Raw genomic sequence first — 22,974 nt, 5'->3', positions numbered from 1 at the left:
AGCAGGAAACAAAGTCTGATTACCACAAGGGTAGCTGGAAACTCCTCCAGCACTGAAAGGTACAATCCCCAGAACTTTCATTCAAACTTGCATGTTTGTCATCCAAGAAAATAATGAAATACAGTACAATGGCCCATTACAACATTTGAAAACCCTTGCATTATGTAAATCCTGTTCTTCATATGTTTTCAACATACAATGTACTTGTCCACAAGCCATCACTTACACATTAACATACATATCACAGCACACTAACTGATTATATGCAAGACAAGCTCCAGCTGTGTCAGCATTCTTTAAAAGACAAAGCTTCAGAAGACATTTTAGGCTAGATTTGGTTTCCAATTTTTTAGCACAGAGCTCTATTATGTTTTACATGTTAATCCCCTATGTCTGTCCCTTTTCCGCTTACACTGTTTATCACTTTTGGCAGACATCGTGCATCACCCCACACAGAAACAGATGTGTTCTTTGTATTGATGTTCTACAAGGAGCAGTTCCTTATAAAGTGCATTACACCAAAAGGGGATTTTAAAGATACAAAAGACAATTGCCTTAAATTGTTAATAAAGGATAATTCAGCTTCTAAACCCACTCTAATACAGAGGGAATGATTACAAAATGTGAAGTTTAAAGTGAACGGGTTAATCCTACATCAAACTGTCAGTTATAACAAGAGTAAAAACAACACACATGCAGACATGTAAGAGCACAACACACTGATTTAGACAGACAAATATTCCAGAAAGTGGCTTCCAAAACATAGATTATAAATAGATTTTGCAAACTTCTACCTAAGGGATTAGAAACAACTTTCTATTCATGAACAAATCACAAATTCACAGTTCAAAATCTGTGTGTGTTTTTGGCCTACTACAAACTAAAACACAACATGTAATACTGCTAATATCAGGTCCAATAAGGCTTGTTGTGCTTATAGGCCATATTTTAAACCTTTTGCTGCAGAGAACATTTAAGACCTTAAACTCTTCTAGCAGCAAAAGGGGAAATATTTCATGTAAACAAATCCCCCATATCTCCCAAGGAGGGGGGATTATTTTCAGTTACGTAGAGTTTCCATCACTTGCTAGATTTTTTTTTATTTTCACATGACAAAAATTGTGGGCTGTATTTATCAAGTATGAAGTTGGCTTTTCCCAGTCTAAGCAGCTTAGACTTACATTTCCAGAGCAGATTTTCCATAGGATTTCCTGGGACATTTCAAAATGATTCTTCAGCATTTGTAACAATCCTTACATAAAGAATGCTCTATGGCAATTTATGGTGAAAATGTGAAAGTGTCTTTAGAAACTTAGGTGAAAATGGAAAAAACTGTCAAATCACAATGGTAACAATGAACAGTAAAAAGTTATGATTTTAGTAGATTTGGTAAATTTAGGAGAAACATGGAAAACAGCATTTTCAAACAAAAATATTTTTTTCTTTTCAAACTTTCATAAATACAGTTTTTAGCATTCAAAATGTTTTGTATGATACAGTAACCAGCACTATTTATTAGTGCTCTGTCTGTTAAAATGTGTATTGCCATTTCTAGTGGTGCACAGCATTGGTTAAAAAAAACAGTATTTTTGTTAGTGCTTATAGTTTCTGTGCTGTAAAAATATCAGAATTTTGATATTAAGCTGCGCTGAATTCTTAAAGGGGTGGTTTACATCTAAGTTAACTTTTAGTATGTTATAGAATGTCCTATTGAAACTTTGCAATTTGTCTTCATTATTTTTGTTTATAATTTTTTCATTATTTGCTTTCCTCTTCTGCATCTTTCCAGCTTTAAAATGCAGAGCCACTGACACCTTCAGCCATACTAAAAGTTAATTTAAAGGTGAACAAGCTTTTTTACCTCTTGATACAGCGCACAGACACTAAATACTATAAATAAGACAAATTATATAGTTAGCAAGTGCCTCTGTAATCTTGGACACGTTATAATGATGGAAAAAATTATGAACAATATAAGTATAAACCCACACATAGGCTAGACATTTTCAGTACATTGTTAGGTAATTTTTTAGAGTGTAATGTAGTATAAACTGAAAATATCCAAACAAAAATTTCTGGAGACAAAATTCTATGTAAATGCATACATCTCTGGATGAAGCAGCTATCAGTTATGATCAAGATACAACCGGCTGCAAAATTAATGTTTAAAAAAGATGTTTAAAAAAATCTGTAGCAAGATAGCAACATCTGTAACACTATTTCAAAAGGTGTAATACTTTATAAATACTTCTTATACAAATACACAGGAAGAATGTTACATTCTAAAGTTCTCAGGGTATATCATTAGTTAATATAACAGATATAACAGATGCCAAATTATCAGCCCACAATCTGTTGCATCTCAGCAAGACAATGGCTGGAAAGTTGGAAGGTTGACATCCCTGGTTTACCAACTAGTACATTTTGTTTCTTGCATTTCATAATTTGTGCCTGTTGATTCACTTCTGTCTCCTGACAATTTACTGAACACGGCGGCAGTAGTAGCCTAACACCTTGCACTTTTCACACAGGTGCTGTGGGTGTTCTTTGCTCTGATCAGACACGTCAAGACCATCAGGTTTTTCTAGGGGTCTCTGAAGAAACAGAAGTAGGGAAACAAAAAGTAAGCATTCACTTAATAACATTCACTGAAAATGTTATACAGATAGATTGTGCTTGAATAATGTATTCAGATCAGCACAGTGTAATAATGTAAATTATCGTTATTTCTTGCAACATGTGCAGGCACCATACACAGACACACACACACACACACAAATTATTGGATACAAACACACACATGCACCCAGTGACCATACACAGACACACACACCCCCCCAAATTAGGGCAGTTTTCATCTCAATAAATTTGCAGTGGAAGTTTATAAGCAAACAAATTATCAGTGTTATAGCCTATGTCAGTTTAGTGGGGCTGTTTTACAGTCATGTTAAATCCACACGTGTAGTTGCCAATAGCAACATTATAGCAATTTGTTTTGAAATGTCTACTACAAGGTGCAAAATAAAAGCGCGGAACTAATTTGTTGATGTCGGCAACTTGTGCAGTTTGGTATCTTTGTTTATAATCAGCACTAAAATCCCAAACATGTCCAAACAGGACAAACCTGCAAAAATGCTGAAAAAAGTACCACATTTACATTTTTCCGATAGATGTCCTCTATAAAGAGTAAAAACAGCTGGAAGAAAAACAAATGCACGTGCCTAAGACTTATGATCTTTTCTTGCACAGTACACCTATGCAATAAAAAAATGTTCACACCAGGCCCTCTTCATTTGGGCCATCCCAGTCCTGTACAAGAAATCCTGTGCTGGTCAGTATTAAACGAGTACAAACCCCTGAAAATGAATATAGCTAGAAATACCATATTTAATATACTAAACTTATTGAACTACGCTAAAGGTTCATTATCTCTATAGTAGTAATGAGCCAGGCCTTCAAATTTATAACAGGAGTTCCTCATCTTGAATTTTGTTGGAAAGGTCTGGACATGCACATGCTCATTGTGCTTTGATCAGCTATTGAGAAGCTAAGCTTAGGGTTTGTCGCAAATAATGAAGCAGAAAATGAGGTTTGCCTGCCGTCAGGCCCGGATTTGTGGAAAGGCCACCAAGGCCCGGGCTTAGGGCGGCTTAGCTTCTCAATAGCTGATCAAAGCACACTAAGCATGTGCATGTCCAGACCTTCCCAACAAAATTCAAGATGGGGAACTGCTGTTATAAATTTGAAGGCCTGACTCATTACTACTATAGCCTTTATATAACACAAAAATATGGTTAGCTCCTGTATTGGACTATAGGTGGCACAATTAAATATATTATAGTGTATTTAAACACAGTGTGGATTTAATGTAAGAGCTGTATGATTTAATGTATTTGTTCACCATATTCTGACAGCTGAGAACTACCAACCCCCAGGGAATAGTAACCATAATGTTATCTTATTTAATGTTTATTGCAAAAAGCACATTTACACTGGGGCAACAATGACTCTAAATTTCAGGAAAGCAAACTTTAGTACTACAGTGCATAGATTGGGGCGTTAACGGCTAAAAACACAGAACGGAAATGGTTGTCAGTTCAATTATATTAAATCATTGCTGTTCTCAATTTATTCACTTAAAGTGATAGTGACACTAAAAAACTACTTCTTAAAATATGAATGAACATTAAAAGTTACCTATAGGTCATGTAGAAAATATGGAATGGTGTGATTTAGGTGGAGGCTCTGGCAATTGTACAGGTATGGGACCTGTTATCCAGAATGCTTGGACCTGGATAACGGATCTTTCCATAATTTGGGTCTTCATGCCTTAAGTCTACTAGAAATTCATTGAAACATTAAATAAACCCAATAGGCTGGTTTTGCTTCCAATAAGGATTAATTATATCTTAGTTGGGATCAAGTACAAGCTACTGTTTTATTATTACAGAGAAAAAGGAAATCTTTTTTTAAAAATTTGGATTATTTGGATAAAATGGAGTCTATGGGAGACAGCCATTCCGTAATTCGGAGCTTTCTGGATATCGGGTTTCTGGATAAGGGATCCTATTCCTGTACCTTCATAATATACACTCATAGGCAGTGCTGGAATTGGGGAGGGATGTTCAGGGATGCCATCCCTCCACTTCTTCATTTCTGTAAAATAGCATCCCCTTAGGTAGGATGCAAGAGTTTTGATTCCAGGAACATTTTTATTGTAACCAAAAATTTATTTTGCTCCTCCCCACTTTTGAATGCAAATAAAATGGAGAGGTTAAAAAGCAAGTTAAAAGAAGATATTGTGAAAATATTGTTTGGAGAAATGGAGGAGTGTTATACAGATGAAGAAGGCTGCGGCATCAGAGAAGGTTAGAAAACAGAGAGACGAGAAGAAAACAGATGGAAACAAAAGAAGAAATGGCACATTAAGAAATGGCTAGAGAATTATATATATTAAATAATGTGGGGCACTATAGAATATGCTGGGGTTGTGCGGTGTTACATACAAATTAATACATACAATACACAGGAAAGGTGCTTTGTTTGCTCATTAGAAGGAAATACCAAAATGGCTCTGTTTTAAAGTGGGTAAAACCAGAAAGTAGCTTATAATTGTGGGAGGGGTGTATTTTTAGTACACCACGCTATGAGGGGCACACATAGCATCCCTCCACTTTTTTCACTACAGTTCAAGCACTGATCATAGGGGATGGTTTCACTCAGGGATTTATCTAGAATCTGTAAAAAATTCAGTAATAAAAACATACATATAGGGGCTGATTCATTAAGGGTCAAATATCGACGGTTAATTAACCCTAGATATTTGACTAGGAATTGAAATCCTTCGACTTCGAATATCGAAGTCGAAGGATTTAGCGCAAATTCTGCGATCGTCAGGCCTGGATTTGTGGAAAGGCCACCTAGGCCCGGGCCTAGGGCGGCAGGATTTTAGGGGGGCGGCATGCTGCTCAACCACACCCACATTGGTTCAAAAACACTGGAGATACAATCATTTTTTAAATTTCCTGTGCGCCAATCCCCATTGCTCCAGTCAAGATGATGAAAATTTGCACGAATAAAGGGGAGGGGACAGGGGTGACGAACAGCAGTGGGCCTAGGGGCGCCCACTATGTAAATCCAGCCCTGGCGATCGTACGATCGAAGGATTATTCCTTCGATCGAACGATAAAATACTTCGAATTGAACGATTTGAAGGATTTTAATCCAACGATCGAAGGAATATCCTTCGATCAAAAAAACTTAGGAAAGCCTATGGGGACCTTCCCCATAGGCTAACATTGACTTCGGTAGCTTTTAGCTGCCGAACTAGGGGGTCGAAGAGACAGTACTTCGACTATCGAATGGTCAAATAGTCGAACGATTTTTAGTTCGAATCCTTCGATTCAAAGTCGTAGTCGAAGGTCGAAGTAGCCCATTCGATGGTCGAAGTAGCCCAAAAAATACTTCGAAATTCGAAGTTTTTTTACTTCGAATCCTTCACTCGAATTTAGTGAATCGGACCCTTTGTGTTAGAAAACACATCTAGTAGAGGTTAGCTGACCACACCGAAACCTCAGGTCACTATATGACACTGCAATTACTTCTCCATTAGCTTTAATGATGTGTTCAACTGAATCAAAATACAACTTAACTAAAACCTGTAATAAGTACCATGCCTTGGGCATGCAATATAAAATAAAAGATTGCAAGGGGTTAACACACTCACTAAAAGCATGCTTATCATGTGAGGACTGCATTCAAACATCCAACCCACAAATTTGCAGTCCAGGCTTATAGTGTTTATTGATAGAAGCCAGTTTTTTCCCAGCCTTGGGAATAGTTTGTTTTGTTTTCGTGGAAACGTAGCATAGATCTCTGGGAGAACCACTCAACATACCAGTAAATAGGGTAGGTGGTAGGTGGAGCACTGCCTGACATATACACCCCCGTGTGACAAGCAAAATTTAGCTGCCTTGCTGCACTTAAGGCGACAGAAGCATATATAGTATGTGCCACATATAACTGCCATTTCTAAATTTGGAAAACAATTTCTACACTGAACATTTTTGGTTTCTTTGCAAACAGGCTGTTTATTACTTCAAGCTGCTCTTGGAATATTCAGTTTCAGTCCTTTCCATTATTACAGTGTGCACTGCTTATACCACATCAGCAAGAGCTGAGTACAGTGAGATAACATGGATACTACAACAGTTGCTCCAGTGAAACCGCTGCAAAAATTTGCCATGAAAAAATTTGCTGCGACAAAATTTTGACGTACGTCAGAATTGTCGAACGCATAAAAATTATTCGGATGCCTATTGGACAAAAGAGTTGCACGTATAAAAAATGTCGCTCACAACAAAATTTTGTCGCTCACAACAAAATTTTGTGTTTCAAAATGATTTCAATGCCCATTGACTTCAATGTGTTTCGCAAATTTTCCCATTTTGTGAATTTTTCTGGAGTTTCCCGAATTATACGGTGAAGAGAAACGGGACAGATTCGCCCATCACTAATTACAAACCATAACCAAAAGTTTTTCTGTTGCTGGTAAACATACAATTAGTGATTTAATATATGTGATTATAACTTTACAGGACTTTAAAGTGTAATGACACATGACCTACAGTTGACTTGAAATCATACTTCACAATTGTATAACAATTGAGGTCTTGTAAGATAGTATATGGCTTGTGCCTCTTATACATTTATTAATATGCTTTGTCAGGGCTACCCTTGCATCCTCTAAAATCCTTGTAAACCCAGAAAATAAGCAACTGTCTTTTCTCTGACAGACAGCTATAGCAAAAAGCAAAATGTGTATGCTGCTTTTAAATGCATCAACTTCAAATGCACAGCAATTCCCTCTTTGCAATTTAATACAACATTCTATCATACTCCCATAATGTAAAATAGCATGTAAGCTTTAACAGCTGGCAACCATCAGAACTGCTAGCCATCGGCAGCCAAGCAAACCACAACTCAAAAATGGACATGGGGGAATTGAGTAATCTATAGAACTGATTGCCCTTGAATACATTTTGGGTCTTATAGTTACATAGAACTGGATACAATTTTTAAAATTGCCAGCCCTATTCTAGAAAGTTCACCTACCTGCTTATGAGGATATACATTGATGTGGCACTTTATACATTCCTGACCCATGTTGGCCCACGAGTTTCCACTCATCCATTTCCTCTTGCACTTTGGACACTTGTACTCTCCAAAACAGCGTTTTTTTCCTTGGTATGGTGTCAACCCTTCCCCCTTGGGACGAGCCTGGTAAAGATGAAAATACATTATAATTTAGAGGGGCCACAATACAATGGAAAGCTGTAGCATTACATTATGCAATCATATTTCCTCTTCTTAACATGACATTATTGAGTGAATTTAGAAAACATATTTTATAAAGAAATAAAATCACAGCATAGTTTAGTGCTTAGAATTCTTTCAATGTCTCCAAAAGTTGTGCGCTACTTTCTATGTCAGTGTTTTAAAGGCAGCAAATGGCACTCTAGGAGGAAAGCAAATATTCAACAAAACCTAATGAGAACCAGAATGTCCATATTATGTACTGTATGTATGAGCATTTTTCTCCTGTTCAGCTAGTACCATGTCTAGCTAACACATCAGTGGCAAGTGCATTAGTAAATGGGCTCCTTGATTGTTTGTGAATCTACATATGAAAAAGATGTGAGTCCTGCATAGAATTATATGGAGTAAAGTGTTCTTTTTAGACAGTTATCATTCATACTGACTACTTTTGTGTATATGTAGATAGCAAATCAAGGTGTGTGTTATTGCCTAAGCATCCAAAATACATTCTTTAAAAATACAGCATTGTATTTTACAAAGAAAATTGCTTCCAAAAAAACTGTAAAGGTATATATAACTTTGCCATTAAACCATAATATATTTGTTCTGTGTATTCTTATATCTGGATGGTCACTTGAAATTTAGATGTACATCAGATTTGAATGTGACTCCACACAGATAAATTCATGAAATTGGTCAGAAGACACTTTGTATAAAACTTGAGGAAGAGGAACTAGGTCCCTTGGATAGCGTGAAAACTCACCACAACACTTGGTGGGTCCAGGTGTCCAGATGCCCCAGACCTTCAGTTTAGGGAGGATCAATTGATCACAATCAATTGTGCAAGTAAAGCCTTACACGTTTTGTGCCTACACAGGGCACTTATTCATAAGCTAATTGCAGTAACGTAACACCCAAAAAAACAACTGAAAATAATCCAATCAAAGAACATGTATAATACAGCCAATAGAAGCTAAGATTACAAAAAAAACATTAGTTAATATATTATACACATATACATATAAAAACTGCACATAATTAAAGATACAGAGGCAATGTTCCCTCTAATCCCTTCTTGGCTATTTGCGGAGAAAAATTATTTTGTACACACATTTTAGACTTCTGTGGGCAGTTTTTAAAATCTGTGTTCTCGCACAAAATTCTTTGTGCGCTCCATAATTTATGTGCGCTCAGCTAAGAGGGAACATTGTGCATAGGTAATTTAATATATACCAGCGTAGCTATTAAAATCAAAGGGCAATCAAGTTGCAACACTTTAGATCCCATTTTGAGTGTAAGACTTTTAGTCTTAGGAAAGCCATACAATAGGTCAATGGTTATGATATCTGAATAGTAAGATACTATTATGAATGACAACCCACACATCACCGATCCTCTGTTTGGTGGATAGGTAGTAAGTTTGAAATTGAGTAAACTTCCTGTATCTTTGACTCTTTGACAAACTGAAGAACAGAACAAAAGTAAATAAAAATCACACATAAATAAAGATCATCTTCAAATTGTTCTACAATACAATTTAAGCCAAACTAAAAGCTTAGTCACCCCTTTAAGAATTTGAAGCACATCAAACTAACAGAGATATGAATAACATGATTGTGCTTATACTTTACTGGCTGAAGTACTTTATAAAAAGGGAACAGCTGCATTTCAACTCTTCCTGCTACAGGAAATTCTCCAAGACAGGACATTAACCCACTGGTCTCTATACTGGCAAAATATGCCCTCACCTTAACACAGAAGGTAAAATAAGAAAGACAGGTAGAGTTAACAGATGTTGCAAGCCCTTTTTAACAGAAAAATTTCTTCTCAGCTGCCACAGTCACCATTCTGTACTACGATGTGTTAGAGCTCAGTTGAAGTCTACCAAATAGCCCAGCCCCAACCCTAATTTGTTAAATCAACAATTTGGAAATCTTTCCAGTGTGGAAGGAAACTGTTAAATTGGAAATCTTGTCTATTAATTTATTGGGTCAGTATGGGGAAGGGATGCCCCTGCAAGCTTGCAGTGTCACAGAAAAATATAAGGCCAGGACCATTAACAGACCATCATTTATTTGTTATAAGAAAGGATAGGATAGAATCGGTGTCAGTACAAAGCAAAAAAAAGGAAACCTCAAGAAAGAATTAAGGACTGACTTATGAAATTTTCAAAGTTTCTCCCATTTATCAAAACTTTCCTGACTGTCAGGAACATTCTAATTACAATTGAGAATTGACACATTTCTCATAACTCATACATGATTTGTCAGACTTTGACTGCTTTGAGCAGTGAAATGCAATTATGGAGTGATAGCATACCTACGAACATACAATGAGGGACAAAAAGCTTTGCCGCGCGCATTATGGTGAAATTTTTGAACACGCTCATTTTATGGCCACACCCCCTAATTACCATGTCCATTTTACAAAATGTGGCAGGTTATGGAAGTTTGAACACATTTCTGGGGGTTTAATGGTCAAATTTTATGTGTTATTACAGTTTTGCTAATGAAGGTGAATTGCCCTTTAGCTGCACAGTTTCACCAAGAGACCAGCTTATCTTAAATAGTTACCATTGTATCTTTACTTATCTTAAATGGTAACAAATGTATATTTTTAGTTGCTATCTGTCTAAGCTTTGTAGATTTAAACTAATTGTTGTTAATAGGTTTCTGCAAAACTAACAGGCAAATTTAGAATTTTCCTTTTTGGTTAATTGACTACCTCAGGGTAGTTAGCAGCATGCTGCTTTTTTAATAGTGGGTCCTGGTTTGCATTTACAGTGAATTTTGGATTGATATAATCTAATAGTCATTTCTTCTGTGCCTTTCTGTAAGGAACTAATTAAGAACATTCAGTAAAAATGTTCAGTAAGATGACTCAAGACTTTTTTTATCATCTGCTGTTTACTCTGTGCTTTCCTTACTGGCTGAGGCAAAGGCCCTGCTACAGCTGGGACTGATGACTACTTTTCAGTGGTATTTCCAGCAAGAGGTGTAGACCATAGTATACTGTTACAGATTTGCACGCTTTGGGCCTCTGCTCTGTTCCCTAGGGACTGTTTCTGCTTATTTTTTTTTTTCTGAACTATGAGCTTGTGCGCACAAAAATATTACAATTTGGATCTTTCAGCTGCAGCTTACTGCATTATATATCAGCACTGTTGTTTTCTGGTTAAACTGGTAGATAAATTGGACTTATTATGATGTTATCCTATATTTTTTAAGATGGCTCTCTTCTGTACTTGTTTGAAGACCTATAATTCCAGGTTAACTATGTAATTTAAATGAATTCTCCACACAAAATCTGTTTTTGCATACAGTTGTGTAACTAAAGGCTTATGGGCTCTGGGGACACAATTTGCATTGGGGCCCTACTTTTCCCCTAGCCCCCCCCCCCCGCAGAACTCACTGGGCTTTAGTAGATTATAGCTGCATCAATGCAGGTTTTCTAGTGGGCCCCCACTGTGGATGTAGACCCCAGTGCAATTGCACATCCTGCTTCCCTAGTAGTTACGGCACTGTTTGAACAGTTAAATACTGTCAACTTTCTAATACACATTAGTTTAAAGAGGTCAGTGGTTTTAAAGTTATTTAAAAATGTAATCGCTATTGAAAGCAGTATCTGTCACACATTCTCTGAACTCCTGGCTCTGACTCCTGAAGCAATGTTTTAAGCCCACTTCTTAACAGACCAAGAGAGGAATTAACAAACATGAACTCAATAGTGGTCAGTATGAAATAATGAATGCATTATCACTTAAAATGGGTAGTAATATTTTATCTCTCTTATCTGGTAATAATAACTCACTTTTTAGTTGCACTTATACACACATTTTAAAAATGTTACAATATTAGCACACAAAATAATGCTTCTTATGTGAGCAGTACAAGATCATAATGAATTATGAGATACCTAAAGAAAAGATGACCAAAGTACATTTGGTAATTGATCTATAACTTGAGCCACCATTGGTAAATATAACCTGAGTAAAAAGAATGTAAAATTCACAAAATCCTAACTCAATTTTGTGAACATGGTTATTTTGTTGTCTTTAAAGGGGTGGTTCATCTGTAAGTAAACTTTTATGGGGTTATGCAGTAAAAGGCCCTACAGTAAGTTTGTCAAGGAACAGTAACTAACAGCAACCAATCATTAGGTAGTATTTACTGGTCACCTGTTTAAAAGCAAACATCTTATTGTTTGTTATGGGTAACTGCTCCTGGGCAAACATAGTGACTTTTATTACATATGGGGTTTGTTATGTTATAGAATGTTTTCCATTGGCTTTCATCTTTTTGTTTTTTTTAATTATTTGCTTCTTTCTTTTGACTATTTTCGGTTTTCAAATGGGGGTCACTGACATCTATAAAACTAAATGCTACAAATCTATTGCTATTGATATTTTTTAGTACTCATCATTTTATTTCAGCCCTTTCCTACTCCAGTCTCTCATTCAAATCAATGCAATTGCTAGGGTAATTTGGACACTAGCTACCAGATTGCTGATTGAAATCTGGAGAACTGCTGAATAAAAAGCTAAATAACATAAAAACAACAACTTATATAAAATGAAAACCAATTGCAAATTATAAATATACTATAAGTTACATTGTTTTTCCAGAACTTCAGTTTAGTAAATTTGGAGTACAAGTGTATCCATAGAAATCAGGAAAGGAAGATTCTTTGGAGACTCTTTGGAGTTAAATTATTGTTACAGAACATCACTTTAGGGAACTTACAAAGTTTGCCCTGTACAACTTATACCAATTTTGAAATTGAAAGTCTAAGATTTTTTGAGTTATTAATCCATTTTGCTATAGTTAATAATGCCAGCCTCAAATAGAGTTTAACTGGCAACATTGCTTTACCTCTACTTTCTGAACAATTGTGAATTTGATATGTAATAATTGTCTGGTATAAACAATTATTCTACTTTAATTTAACTCCAGATGGGTATAGGTATTACAGTGTATGGTTAAGCAGATTTATGGCATTGCCTTTTTGGATGACCATGTCATGTTGTCAGTATATAAATGAAATACTGTGGGGAACACAGCTTATTTAAAGCACCATCCCAAAAAGTCACTGATCTTGTTTATAGTTAAAGGAAAACTATACCCCCCAAACAATGTAGGTCTCTATTAAAAGATACTGAGTAAAACAGCTCAAGTGTAAAACCCTGCTTCATGTAAATGAACCATTATCATAATAATATACTTTTTTAGTAGTATGTGCCATTGGGTAATCATAAATAGAAAATTGCCATTTTAAAAAATAAGGGCCGTCCCCTGAGATCGTAAGATTCACTGTGCACACAAACAAACCACATGTAAGGTCACATGAGCCATTTAACAGATAGAGTTCTGCCTTTTGCTTCCTCACTTCTTCCTGTTACAGTTAGTGTTGTAGTATTTCTGGTCAGGTGATCTCTGAGGCAGCACAGATAGAGTCACAAAATGGTGGTTCAAGGCAAGAGATGTAAAAGGGCAATATTTATGTAAATATATATTCCAGTTTGGTAAGATTCTTTAATATGTCATTCAATTTGATATAAACTATCTGTTGCTTAAGTATTCATTTTGGGGGTATAGTTTTCCTTTAACTACAGATTAATTACACAGGATGATAATAAAGCTGGATGCACAAATAGAACTGTTGGCCCTCAGTAGATTATAGTAGAATTGGTTGCAAATTTGGATAATCAATTTGCAGTCAACCAAATTATTGGCCTGCAGGTCAGTCAGCTGAATTGATGCGGGTAATGAAGTCCATGCAGCTATTGAATGACTGATAACCCTGTACACATGTTCTGATGATGTTCATGAGCTAACCTAGTTTTTTGTTTTGCTGGGCAACACTGGTTCAATCACACTAGAAATGAACTGGGCAAATTGCTCACTGTCAGAGTCCACACACAAATTACAAAATTGTTTAAACTGCAGGCCTGTGGGGTGGTCAGCTTTACAATTCACTATATAAACATTTAGAAGTGCATATATTTATGTTTTCTTAAAGCCACTCTGATTGACCTTGAAGTCACCTTTTAATGTGTGTGGTGTGTTTGCTTCAGAGGTTTTACTCAATAAAGTATTATGTAGCTCATTATGTATTTACAGTATGTATGTTCCAGTACTTGGCATACAGTGGCCATGTCTATTTAGACACCAATATGAGGAAAATGTCATAAAATAGGACTACTGCTGCCAAGATATGTTTTGTTGACTGGTGCCGGGCAAACAGTTATCATCTTTAAATGTAGAATATTTTCAAATCGATGGTTTTACTGGCCTTTTAACCATGATATTCTTTCCTTTGAAACTTAAATTTTGCCCTTGAATCTGTCACATCTGCATTAATGTAGTAAGAAGGCACACAAATTTGCACCCTAAGGGCAGTGACACACCAGGAGATTAATCGCTAGCGATAAATCGCTGCTTCTCTGGGCAACTAATCTGCACTCTCCAGTAAAAAGCTTTCCCATCGGCCAGTGCTGTCCAATTTATATGGTACAGATGGCCGGAATTTTTCTAATCTACATGGTGGAGGGCCGATAATGGAAGCCAGTGTTAGCCACTCCCTGTTTTTAGACCACACCCACTTTAAACCACACCCATGTTACCGCAAGACCATGTCCACATTAATAGCACACCAAAAAAAACGATGGTTGGTGCTCACTGCAGAGATCAGGGCCGGAACTAGGGGTAGGCAGAGTAGGTGGCTATGTAGGACGCCATCATTGAGGGGCGCACTTTAAATGGGGTTTTAATTTTTTCAAGCATTTATTTAATAATTTGTTTCAGTAATCATGGTCACTCAGTCGGGTGGAATCCCCCTCCTTCACCTTCTCCCTCTTGCCAGCAAGTAATAGCTCCTTTTGTGCGGTGTGGCAGTGCAGCGTGACGTCAATGACGTCACTGATGCGGTTGGGTGGCAGAGAGAGGCAGAGAGCTGGCAGCCTGCTTGGTGTGGCTCGCTCTTGCTGCTCTTAGCCTTGCACAGTTGCACTGAACTGAAGACTTTCTTTCTATTACTGTGAAAGTGTGAAGCTTCCTGCTGGCACAGCCAGGTACAGATTTGGGCCGGGGCCATATGTTTGCTGTTGCTGCTGGGCTCTGGCACAGGTACATAAATACTTGGAGGCAATATGATGTGATCAGATCTATTTTTGGCTGCTGCTGGCACAGGAAAAGATCGGGGGCAATATGATGGCTGCTGGAGGGCTGTATGATGGATGGCTGCTGAGTTTGCTGGTACAGGTATGGGGGGCAGTATAATGGATAACTGCTGGGCTTGCTGGCACAGGTACGGAGGGGCAGTATGATAGATGGCTGCTGGGCTTGCTGGTACAGGTACAGGGTGCAGTAATATAAATGAAAAAGTGTTGTACATTTTCACTACATACAGTGACACGGTGCTGGTGCACCATTAGCATTTTGTATAAATTGTGAACAGGTGAGTACTGTGGGCAGTGTCAGTCTGGGTCTCAAGTGTGAACAGTACAGGTCTTTAGGATGTGAACAATAGAGGTGTCACAAGTGTGAACAATGCAGGGGGAACACATGTGTGAACTTTTTACAGTGTGAATTTGAGGTTTAAACTATGCAGGGGCCAGTTAATCTCTGTAGTGATACCTTTTAAATTTTACAAATGGTAAGCAGACACAGCAGGCAGACTTTGATGTGGAGGGCCACATAAGGGCGGGCCGCCAGTTGGACAGCCCTGCCATAGGCAATAATGTGAATCGCTGGTGGTAAAACACGTGTTGCTCCAGTCTCCCAAAATCGCCACAAGAGGAAACTTCAAGCGATTTTTGGAGACTGGAGCGACACGTGTTTTACCACCAGCGATTCACATTATTGCCTTTGGGAAAGCTTTTTACTGGAGAGTGCAGGAGATTAGTAACCCATATTTGCACAAGGAAGAGGGTGTAGTGTTCAGGAGACTAGTGCTTATTCAAGGCCGCCATTAAGTACAGGGCTTCTAATTGCATTTCCACCCATGCAGGCTCTGTAATGACATACAGATTACACCCCATGGTGTATTAGCCTCTTATTTACCGTCACTTCTTAATTCTACTCAAACAACATGTCTCTCTCATACCTCCCAACTGTCCTTTTTTGAAAGCTCAGCCCTCAGTCCTGGCCAACTTACTTTTTACAGAACTTACTTACAGAAAAAGATACAAAGTTTCTGAAACTTAATTAAAATAAGCTTTTGGCAGAGTGCCCAGAACACTCAGCAGCAGCTGCACTTGGATACTTTTGTAACAATTTAAGATAAGCAAAGGTACAAAGCTTAAAGGGCAATTCATTTTCATTAGCAAAACTGTTAAAACACATAAAACATAGCACTAAAACTCCCAGAAATGTGTTCAAACTGACATGGTAATTAGGGGGTTCGGCCATAAAACAGGCATGGTCAAAACATTTTCACAACTTTTTGTCTCTCTTTCCATTTTTTGAATGTTGGGAGGTATACAGACATGCCAAAAAGATCACTGTAAAAATGGCCAATAAGAACTCCATTAACTCCAGACCAGCCAGTAAAATCAATGCAAAAACTGCCAATGAGCACTCCATTCTAGACATGCCAATAAGATCAAGAAGATAAGCAGAGAGCTGGCTTGGAAGTACTGATTTACAATATGAGCATGTGCTCTCAAAATCATAGGCAATAAAAAATCATAGGCAATATGCATGAAAAGCAGGACAGTTGGAAGGTATGAATCTAGTAAGCAATTTCAGGCTAAAAAGCACGTCTTGATGCTAGCAGACACTCTTATTCAAGTCGGTTAGAGTGGCTAGGGAGCAGAACTGCACCTTTTTAGCGAGTTGAAAGTGATGCCTGTCACATGAGCCTTAATCAAGTTACATAGTTACAATCATATGGTTAATTTGGGTTGAACAAACAATGATATAAGTCCATCAAGTTCAACCCTTTCAAACAGTGCCAAGCAGGGGTTTCTGGCCCTACTGGAGACCTCACCCATTGTGATCAACCCCCGTGGTGCTGATATCCACCCACAGACAAACTGTTACCCCCCCCCGACCTGCTGGTCCTGAGCAGGAAGTGGACTAGGTGTGGTAGGGTCCATCACGCCCAGTGCCCTGGTGGCCGAGTCTGACCATGTCTCCAATGCATACATATCCACATACCTATTTGTAGGAGATCAGACAAACCTTCCCTCTGTTGTGCCTGTGACATCACCAAGCCCAGTTACATGCAGGGAAATGACCGACTGGTTAAAAGCCCCACAGGATGTCTGAGAAGTATGCAGCCTTAGAAGTACAGAGAGAGCCCATTCTGTTCCCTGCCAGGTTGCTAGAGACTCAGGTAAAAGTTCTCACTGTTGAGATTGACCCTGCTGCATAATTGCTTATAATCTCGAGTGTGTGCCTCTGAGACCACCCCGGTGAGTGAGCTACCCAAGGCAAGGCTACAAGTGTGGGGCCCCTGTGTGAGAACAGGTCTTGTTTGTGCACCTGCTACATGGGAGTGGCCACAAAGTCCAAAAGGAGAGGTACTTTGGTAAAAGGTAGTGCTACCTGGGGTATAAGAGCTCTTGGGAAGGGACCTTGCATTTGAACTGTACTGTGTGGTCAATAACCCCTTCCTGTGTGATTTGGACTATGACAATGAAAGGACTGTGTTAGAGAGACAGTCAGTGTGATACCTAATAGTGAGTTAGGTAGGTCCCAAAGTTTCCCCAGTGCAGGAGTGCATTGTGTATTAGATCTTTCTTGAGGTTTATATAAAGTTTATATTTGTTTTACTGCAAACTGTGTGTTCTTGGTGGAATTCCCCTGAGAGGTACTTTGGTAAAAGGTAGTGCTACCTGGAGTATAAGAGCTCTTGGGAAGGGACATTGCATTTGAACTGAACTGTGTGGTCAATAACCCCTTCCTGTGTGATTTGGACTATGACAATGAAAGGACTGTGTTAGAGAGACAGTCAGTGTGATACCTAATAGTGAGTTAGGTAGGTCCCAAAGTTTCCCCAGTGCAGGAGTGCACTGTGTATTAGATCTTTCTTGAGGTTTATATAAAGTTTATATTTGTTTTACTGCAAACTGTGTGTTCTCGGTGGAATTCCCCATAGGTATAATTCTTAAGTTTCCACTAGGTGGAGGCACTGCGCTATAAATACCAGTTCCCAGTATCTTTCATGCAGAGAGGCCCAGGAACCCTGGTCGCCATAGCAACTGCGCCAAAGTAAGTGTACCAACATAGGGTTACATATCAATACACTGACACCTATGGGTAAATTTACCAAAAGGCGAAAATTTGCCAGTGACGGCTTCGCAGCCATTTCAACACTTCGCTAGGAATAAATTCGCTAGGACAACGCTAATTTACTAAAATGCAAAGTTGTGTCCAAGGCGCCAAACGCTAGTGAATTTTCGCTAGCGTTACTTTGGCAATCAAAGCTAAGATGTTCTAGCGTTCAATTCTGCCTAGCGCAACTTCGTTAGAGGTCTTTGCTCAGGCTAATTTGCATTCGGTGGGAAATGGTTGAATGGACGTATATGTTGCAGCAAATACACTACATTACACAAGTTCAGGGAACCTTAATAAAGACAATAGAGTTGTTTTAATGCCCTACACATGAGCCCACTGTATAGTATGGGGGAACCTGGTTACCCCCCAAAAAAATTAAGGACTTTTGCAGGCTATCACTCTCAAAAAAGGAAAAGACGCCAGCATTTTTAGAAACTTTTTCCACTAAAAAATATGATGTAAGTAACAGAAGAATGAGGAAAATATATGTACTCATTGCACTTTGCCTGGTCTGAGCTGGCGAAAATCCGCTTCTTAGTGAATTTGCAGAGTAACGTCCATTCGACAGGCGATAGAGTGTGAATGAGCGCTAGCATATGTCTATTACGTCTGCGCTCGTTAGTAAACTGGCAAAATGCCTAAAACCGCTTGCTAATCGCTGCCAGTGTTAGTCACTTCACCCTTTAGTAAATTTACCCCCTTATACTTTTGAAAAATAGAAGCTGTAATGCAGAAAGCTCTGTGATAATAAAATGGTACCAGGCCCTGCACCCCATTGAGGCCCGCTGGTAAATTGCTGACAAGAGGGCTGGGGATTCTTCACACAAGCACATGCAGTGCATGCAGTTGGGGAAGGGGTCGGCGGTTTGGGGGGGAAGGGGTTGGCGGTTGGCCCAGGTGCACCCCATGTTTGGGCTATATTAGTTACGCCACTGCCCCCCCAGTAATTTTACCTTTTCTTTTCCTTTATTACTTACAATTTACAATGGATTTAAATGTATTTGTAAATGTAATTTACAATTGTGTATCTGTGAACTAGGGGTAGGCAAAAGAGACACCTGCCTAGGGTGCAACCATAAGGGAGTGCTTGGCAGGTACCTATTAAGTGTCTTCTGCCTACTCCTAGTCCATGTTCACCCTTTCCCTTCCCTCTTCCATCCTCCATCCCTATTCCCTCCCTCCTCCTTCCCCTTTCCCTCCCCACCACCGCTTTGTCACTGTGCAGGTGCGCAGTCTTGTTCGGTGCTTGAGCACAGTGGGTAACAGACTGACCAGCCTGGTTTGTTATACCTTTTAACATTACAGCAGCAGTTAGTTAAAGGTCACCCCAAAAAATATTTTTGGACACATCTCAGAATCTTGTTTGTGCACCAGAACTGGGGACCTGATGTCCATCCCCATGTCCTGGCTACACAATTAAATGGTGAAGAGAACAGGGGGAATGTGGGGAGAGCAGTGACATCTAGGAAGTGCTGAATGGAAAGTGAAAGTAATTGCCTGCCCTGCCTCTATGCCTAAGGCTAGGAATGCTTAAATAAAAAAAAGTTTCATGTTTAATTTGAAAAGGACATTTATTATACAGCGTTTTATGTCTGGGTGACAGGTCCCCTTTAACAAGCAGACAAGCCCTTGTTTATTTAAATAATCTGAAATACATGACTATGAAGATTTTCATGCATCCAGCTCATGGTATATCTCATATAAGTAACTCAAGAAACAACTGAACTTGCTGAGTAATTTTGAAGACGTTTCACTACTCATCCGAGTAGCTTTTCAGTTCAACTGACTGGTGTGGGAAGTTCTCTCGGCATATAGATTTTTCCACTAATCCAATCACAATGGCACATTGTAAAGGTGGCCATACACGGGCGGATAAAAGCTGCCGGCAGCTTATTGGCCCGTGTATGGGGCCCCTGACGGGCTTCACTGATCGAGATCTGGCCGAAAGTCGGCCAGATCTCGATTGGATGGGATGAAGAATCCCGTTGGATCGCGGCCACATCTGTTCGTTGATGTGGTCCCGCGATCCGACCGCCCATTACTATTCGTTAGGATCCGATCGTTGGGCCCTAGGGCTCACGATTGGATCAGCCCGATATTGCCCACCTCAAGGTGGGCATATCAGGGAGAGATCCGCTCGTTTGGCGACAAACGAGCGGATCTCTCAGTGTATGGCCACCTTTACTCTTCAGAGAGGTCACATCTGTACCCAGGCGGTTTCAGAACACTTCACACATCCATTCATGCAACTATCACAAGTAACTCCTGTTTCTAGGAGTTGCATGACACATTGGATAATCCTATCACAATAACTACACAGAATCAACACCTCTGTGAATTTCAGATGTCACCTCTTTGAAGAGAAGAAGCTGCTCGGATGAGTAGTGAAACGTCTTCATTGATTACTCAGCAAGTCCAGTTGTGTTTAGATTTACCTATACTAGATATACATATGGGATGACTATGTTTCACCTACTATGTGTCTCCGGGAGGTTATTTCTATTGGTGTCCCTGTTGTGCTTGGTTGCTGCTGTTTTGAAAAAGGCCCAGTCTGGGTAGCCACACACTTTCAAAGCTCCTCTGAGATGTTTATGCTCCTTGTTCGTGGACTCTGTATGATTTGCCACACATTCCGCCCTGTGGCGCAGAGTTCTAATGAGACCCAGTTTGTGTTCCAGCGGATAGTGGGAATTGAACAACAGATAGCTGAAATGGAGATATATGCGTGTTGCAGCTACTTTCCAAAGCAGCCCACAGTAGCCAAGATTTATTGCAGGTAACAAGATTTCTTGTGTGCCATTGCCCTAAGAAGCATTACAGTTCCACTTATATTTCATATCTTAAGAATTCTACAGTGGTCTGAAGTCAATATTACAAGTCTATTCAATTATAAAAACTCTCATACTCAAAAAGCACAGATCATGTCTATGGGATATATGCAAGTGAACTTAGAAATATTTTTTTTTCTCAGTGGAGAAAATAATATAAAAACTGTTAGGGAGTTGGAAAATGTAGTCACATTAAGCTGTTAACTCTGGGCAGTGAAATAAGCACAAAACACACAAATTCACCCTCCCCCAGGACAGCAGGACCTGAAATGCAGCTGTCTCCTTTGTACCATTCAGCAACAGGAATGACCAGGGCTGGGGCGGAAGTATTTGCAGATTGATAGGCACAAGTGTGGGCTGATGAGAGATTCCCAGTTCTCATACTTTGGCAGCTAATTCTGGTCTGTATCTGATTTTAGAGGGTTACATCCCAAAGATAAAAGGAGGACACTGAATTAACATGTCATTTTTAATGTAATCACAGTTTCTAATCACTGCCTAAAACCTCTATATATGTATATAAATCTCTGTATAAATTTACGTTACAAAAAGGCAGGCTGCCATGACTACTTATAAATCTTTCACAACGAAGCCTGATCATTTTTAAACACTTTTGCCACTAGATTTAATTAAATCAAAATGTACAGTAATATGGCTATACAAATATGATCTCCCATGGGATCAACTCCTTCCAGTAGAAGCCCTGAACTAAGGTTTTATTGCCTAGAAGCCACTAACAGTAACTACAAGGAACATGTAGAAAGTGCATGGCCAAAAATTGGGGTGGGAATCAGGTCCAGTGCTTCGTGTGTGCTCTGCAAAACACAGACTATTCAGTTTACAAAATACTTTCTGTGAATCAGTATGTATAAAGTTGTGTAAAAGGGTATGCAACTTAAGTAAGCTTCCATAGAAACCAGAAGGAGTAAAGGTGCATATTAAATGTAAGCAATGCAAATACCTCCCAACTGTCCCGTTTTTATAGGGACAGTCCCTCTTTTGACAGCTCAATCCGCAGTCGCTTGTTTGTACTGGAAAGTCCTGTTTTTCTCTGCACTGAACAGCCAGAAAAAGAAACAAACTTTCTAACTTAATTGGCTTTTGGCAGAGAGCCCAGAACAGCCACAGCTGCATATAAGATACTTTTGTAACAATTTTGAGATAAGCAAATAAGTATTTGTAACAATATAAGATAACAGGCCCCTTGGGAGAAGTTAGACTCACAGCTTAAAGGGCAATCCACCTTCATTAGCAAAACTGTAATAACTGAAAAATAACACAGAAATATGTTCAAACTTTCATAACATGCCAAATTTTGTAAAACGAACATGGTAATTAGGGGGTGTGGCCACAAAATAGGCATAGTCAGAAATTTCCACAACAATATGCGAGGCAATTTTTTTTGTCCCTTTTTTTATTTCCAGAATGTTTGGAGGTATGCAAAATGTATGCAGTTTTACTTACATTCATGCCTTTCTTACCATAGCCTTATATGGGCTCATGTCCACTAATGTGTGAAATGTGGCTAAAATGATGGCACAACTTAACTGTGGCATACACATTTTTATAAATGGTGCACCCATATGCACATATGCAATATTTGCTTAAGGGGGAATGAAAGGTGAGGTGCTAAAGGTTAGGCACCCTCGGGTGATTGTATTTACTTAAAGGAGAACTAAACCCTAAAAATGAATAGTGCTAAAAATACCATGTTTTATATACTGCACTTATTGCACCAGCCTAAAAGTTTCAGCATCTCAGTAGCAGCAATGATCCAGGACGTCAAACTTGTCACAGGGGGTCGTCATCTTGGAAAGTCTCTGCGATACTCACATTCTCAGTGGGCTCTGAGCAGCTGTTGAGAAGCTAAGCTTAGAGGTTGTCGCAAATTATCAAGCAGAAAATGAGGTTGGCCTGTAATATAAGATGCAGGGCTGATTTTTAAATTCTGATGCTAATTGCACTGGTTTCTGTGCTGCCATGTAGTAATTATGCATATTAATTACTAATCAGCCCTATACTGTGACATTTATATTTTATGTGTACTG

At 38.8% G+C, this 22,974-nt stretch overlaps 1 protein-coding gene across 1 annotated transcript in view; it reads right to left on the bottom strand.

Annotated features, from left to right (window-relative positions):
• Positions 1-869: 869 nt before the first annotated feature.
• Positions 870-22,974, bottom strand: part of LOC108703996 (zinc finger CCHC domain-containing protein 24) — an 80,993-nt gene continuing 58,888 nt past the window's right edge. Inside the window, exons 3-4 of the mRNA XM_018240343.2 lie at positions 7,615-7,779; positions 870-2,594 (exon numbers count right to left, since the gene is read on the bottom strand). Of these exons, the coding sequence (XP_018095832.1) occupies positions 2,481-2,594; positions 7,615-7,779 (279 nt within the window). The 3' untranslated portion in view covers positions 870-2,480. The remainder of the gene's footprint in view (positions 2,595-7,614; positions 7,780-22,974) is intronic.

This window comes from Xenopus laevis, chromosome 7L, assembly GCF_017654675.1.
Source record: "Xenopus laevis strain J_2021 chromosome 7L, Xenopus_laevis_v10.1, whole genome shotgun sequence".
In the NCBI taxonomy this organism is placed as follows: domain Eukaryota; kingdom Metazoa; phylum Chordata; class Amphibia; order Anura; family Pipidae; genus Xenopus; species Xenopus laevis.
Note: the sequence above shows the minus strand (reverse complement) of the source record. Positions and strands in the feature narration are given on the sequence as shown.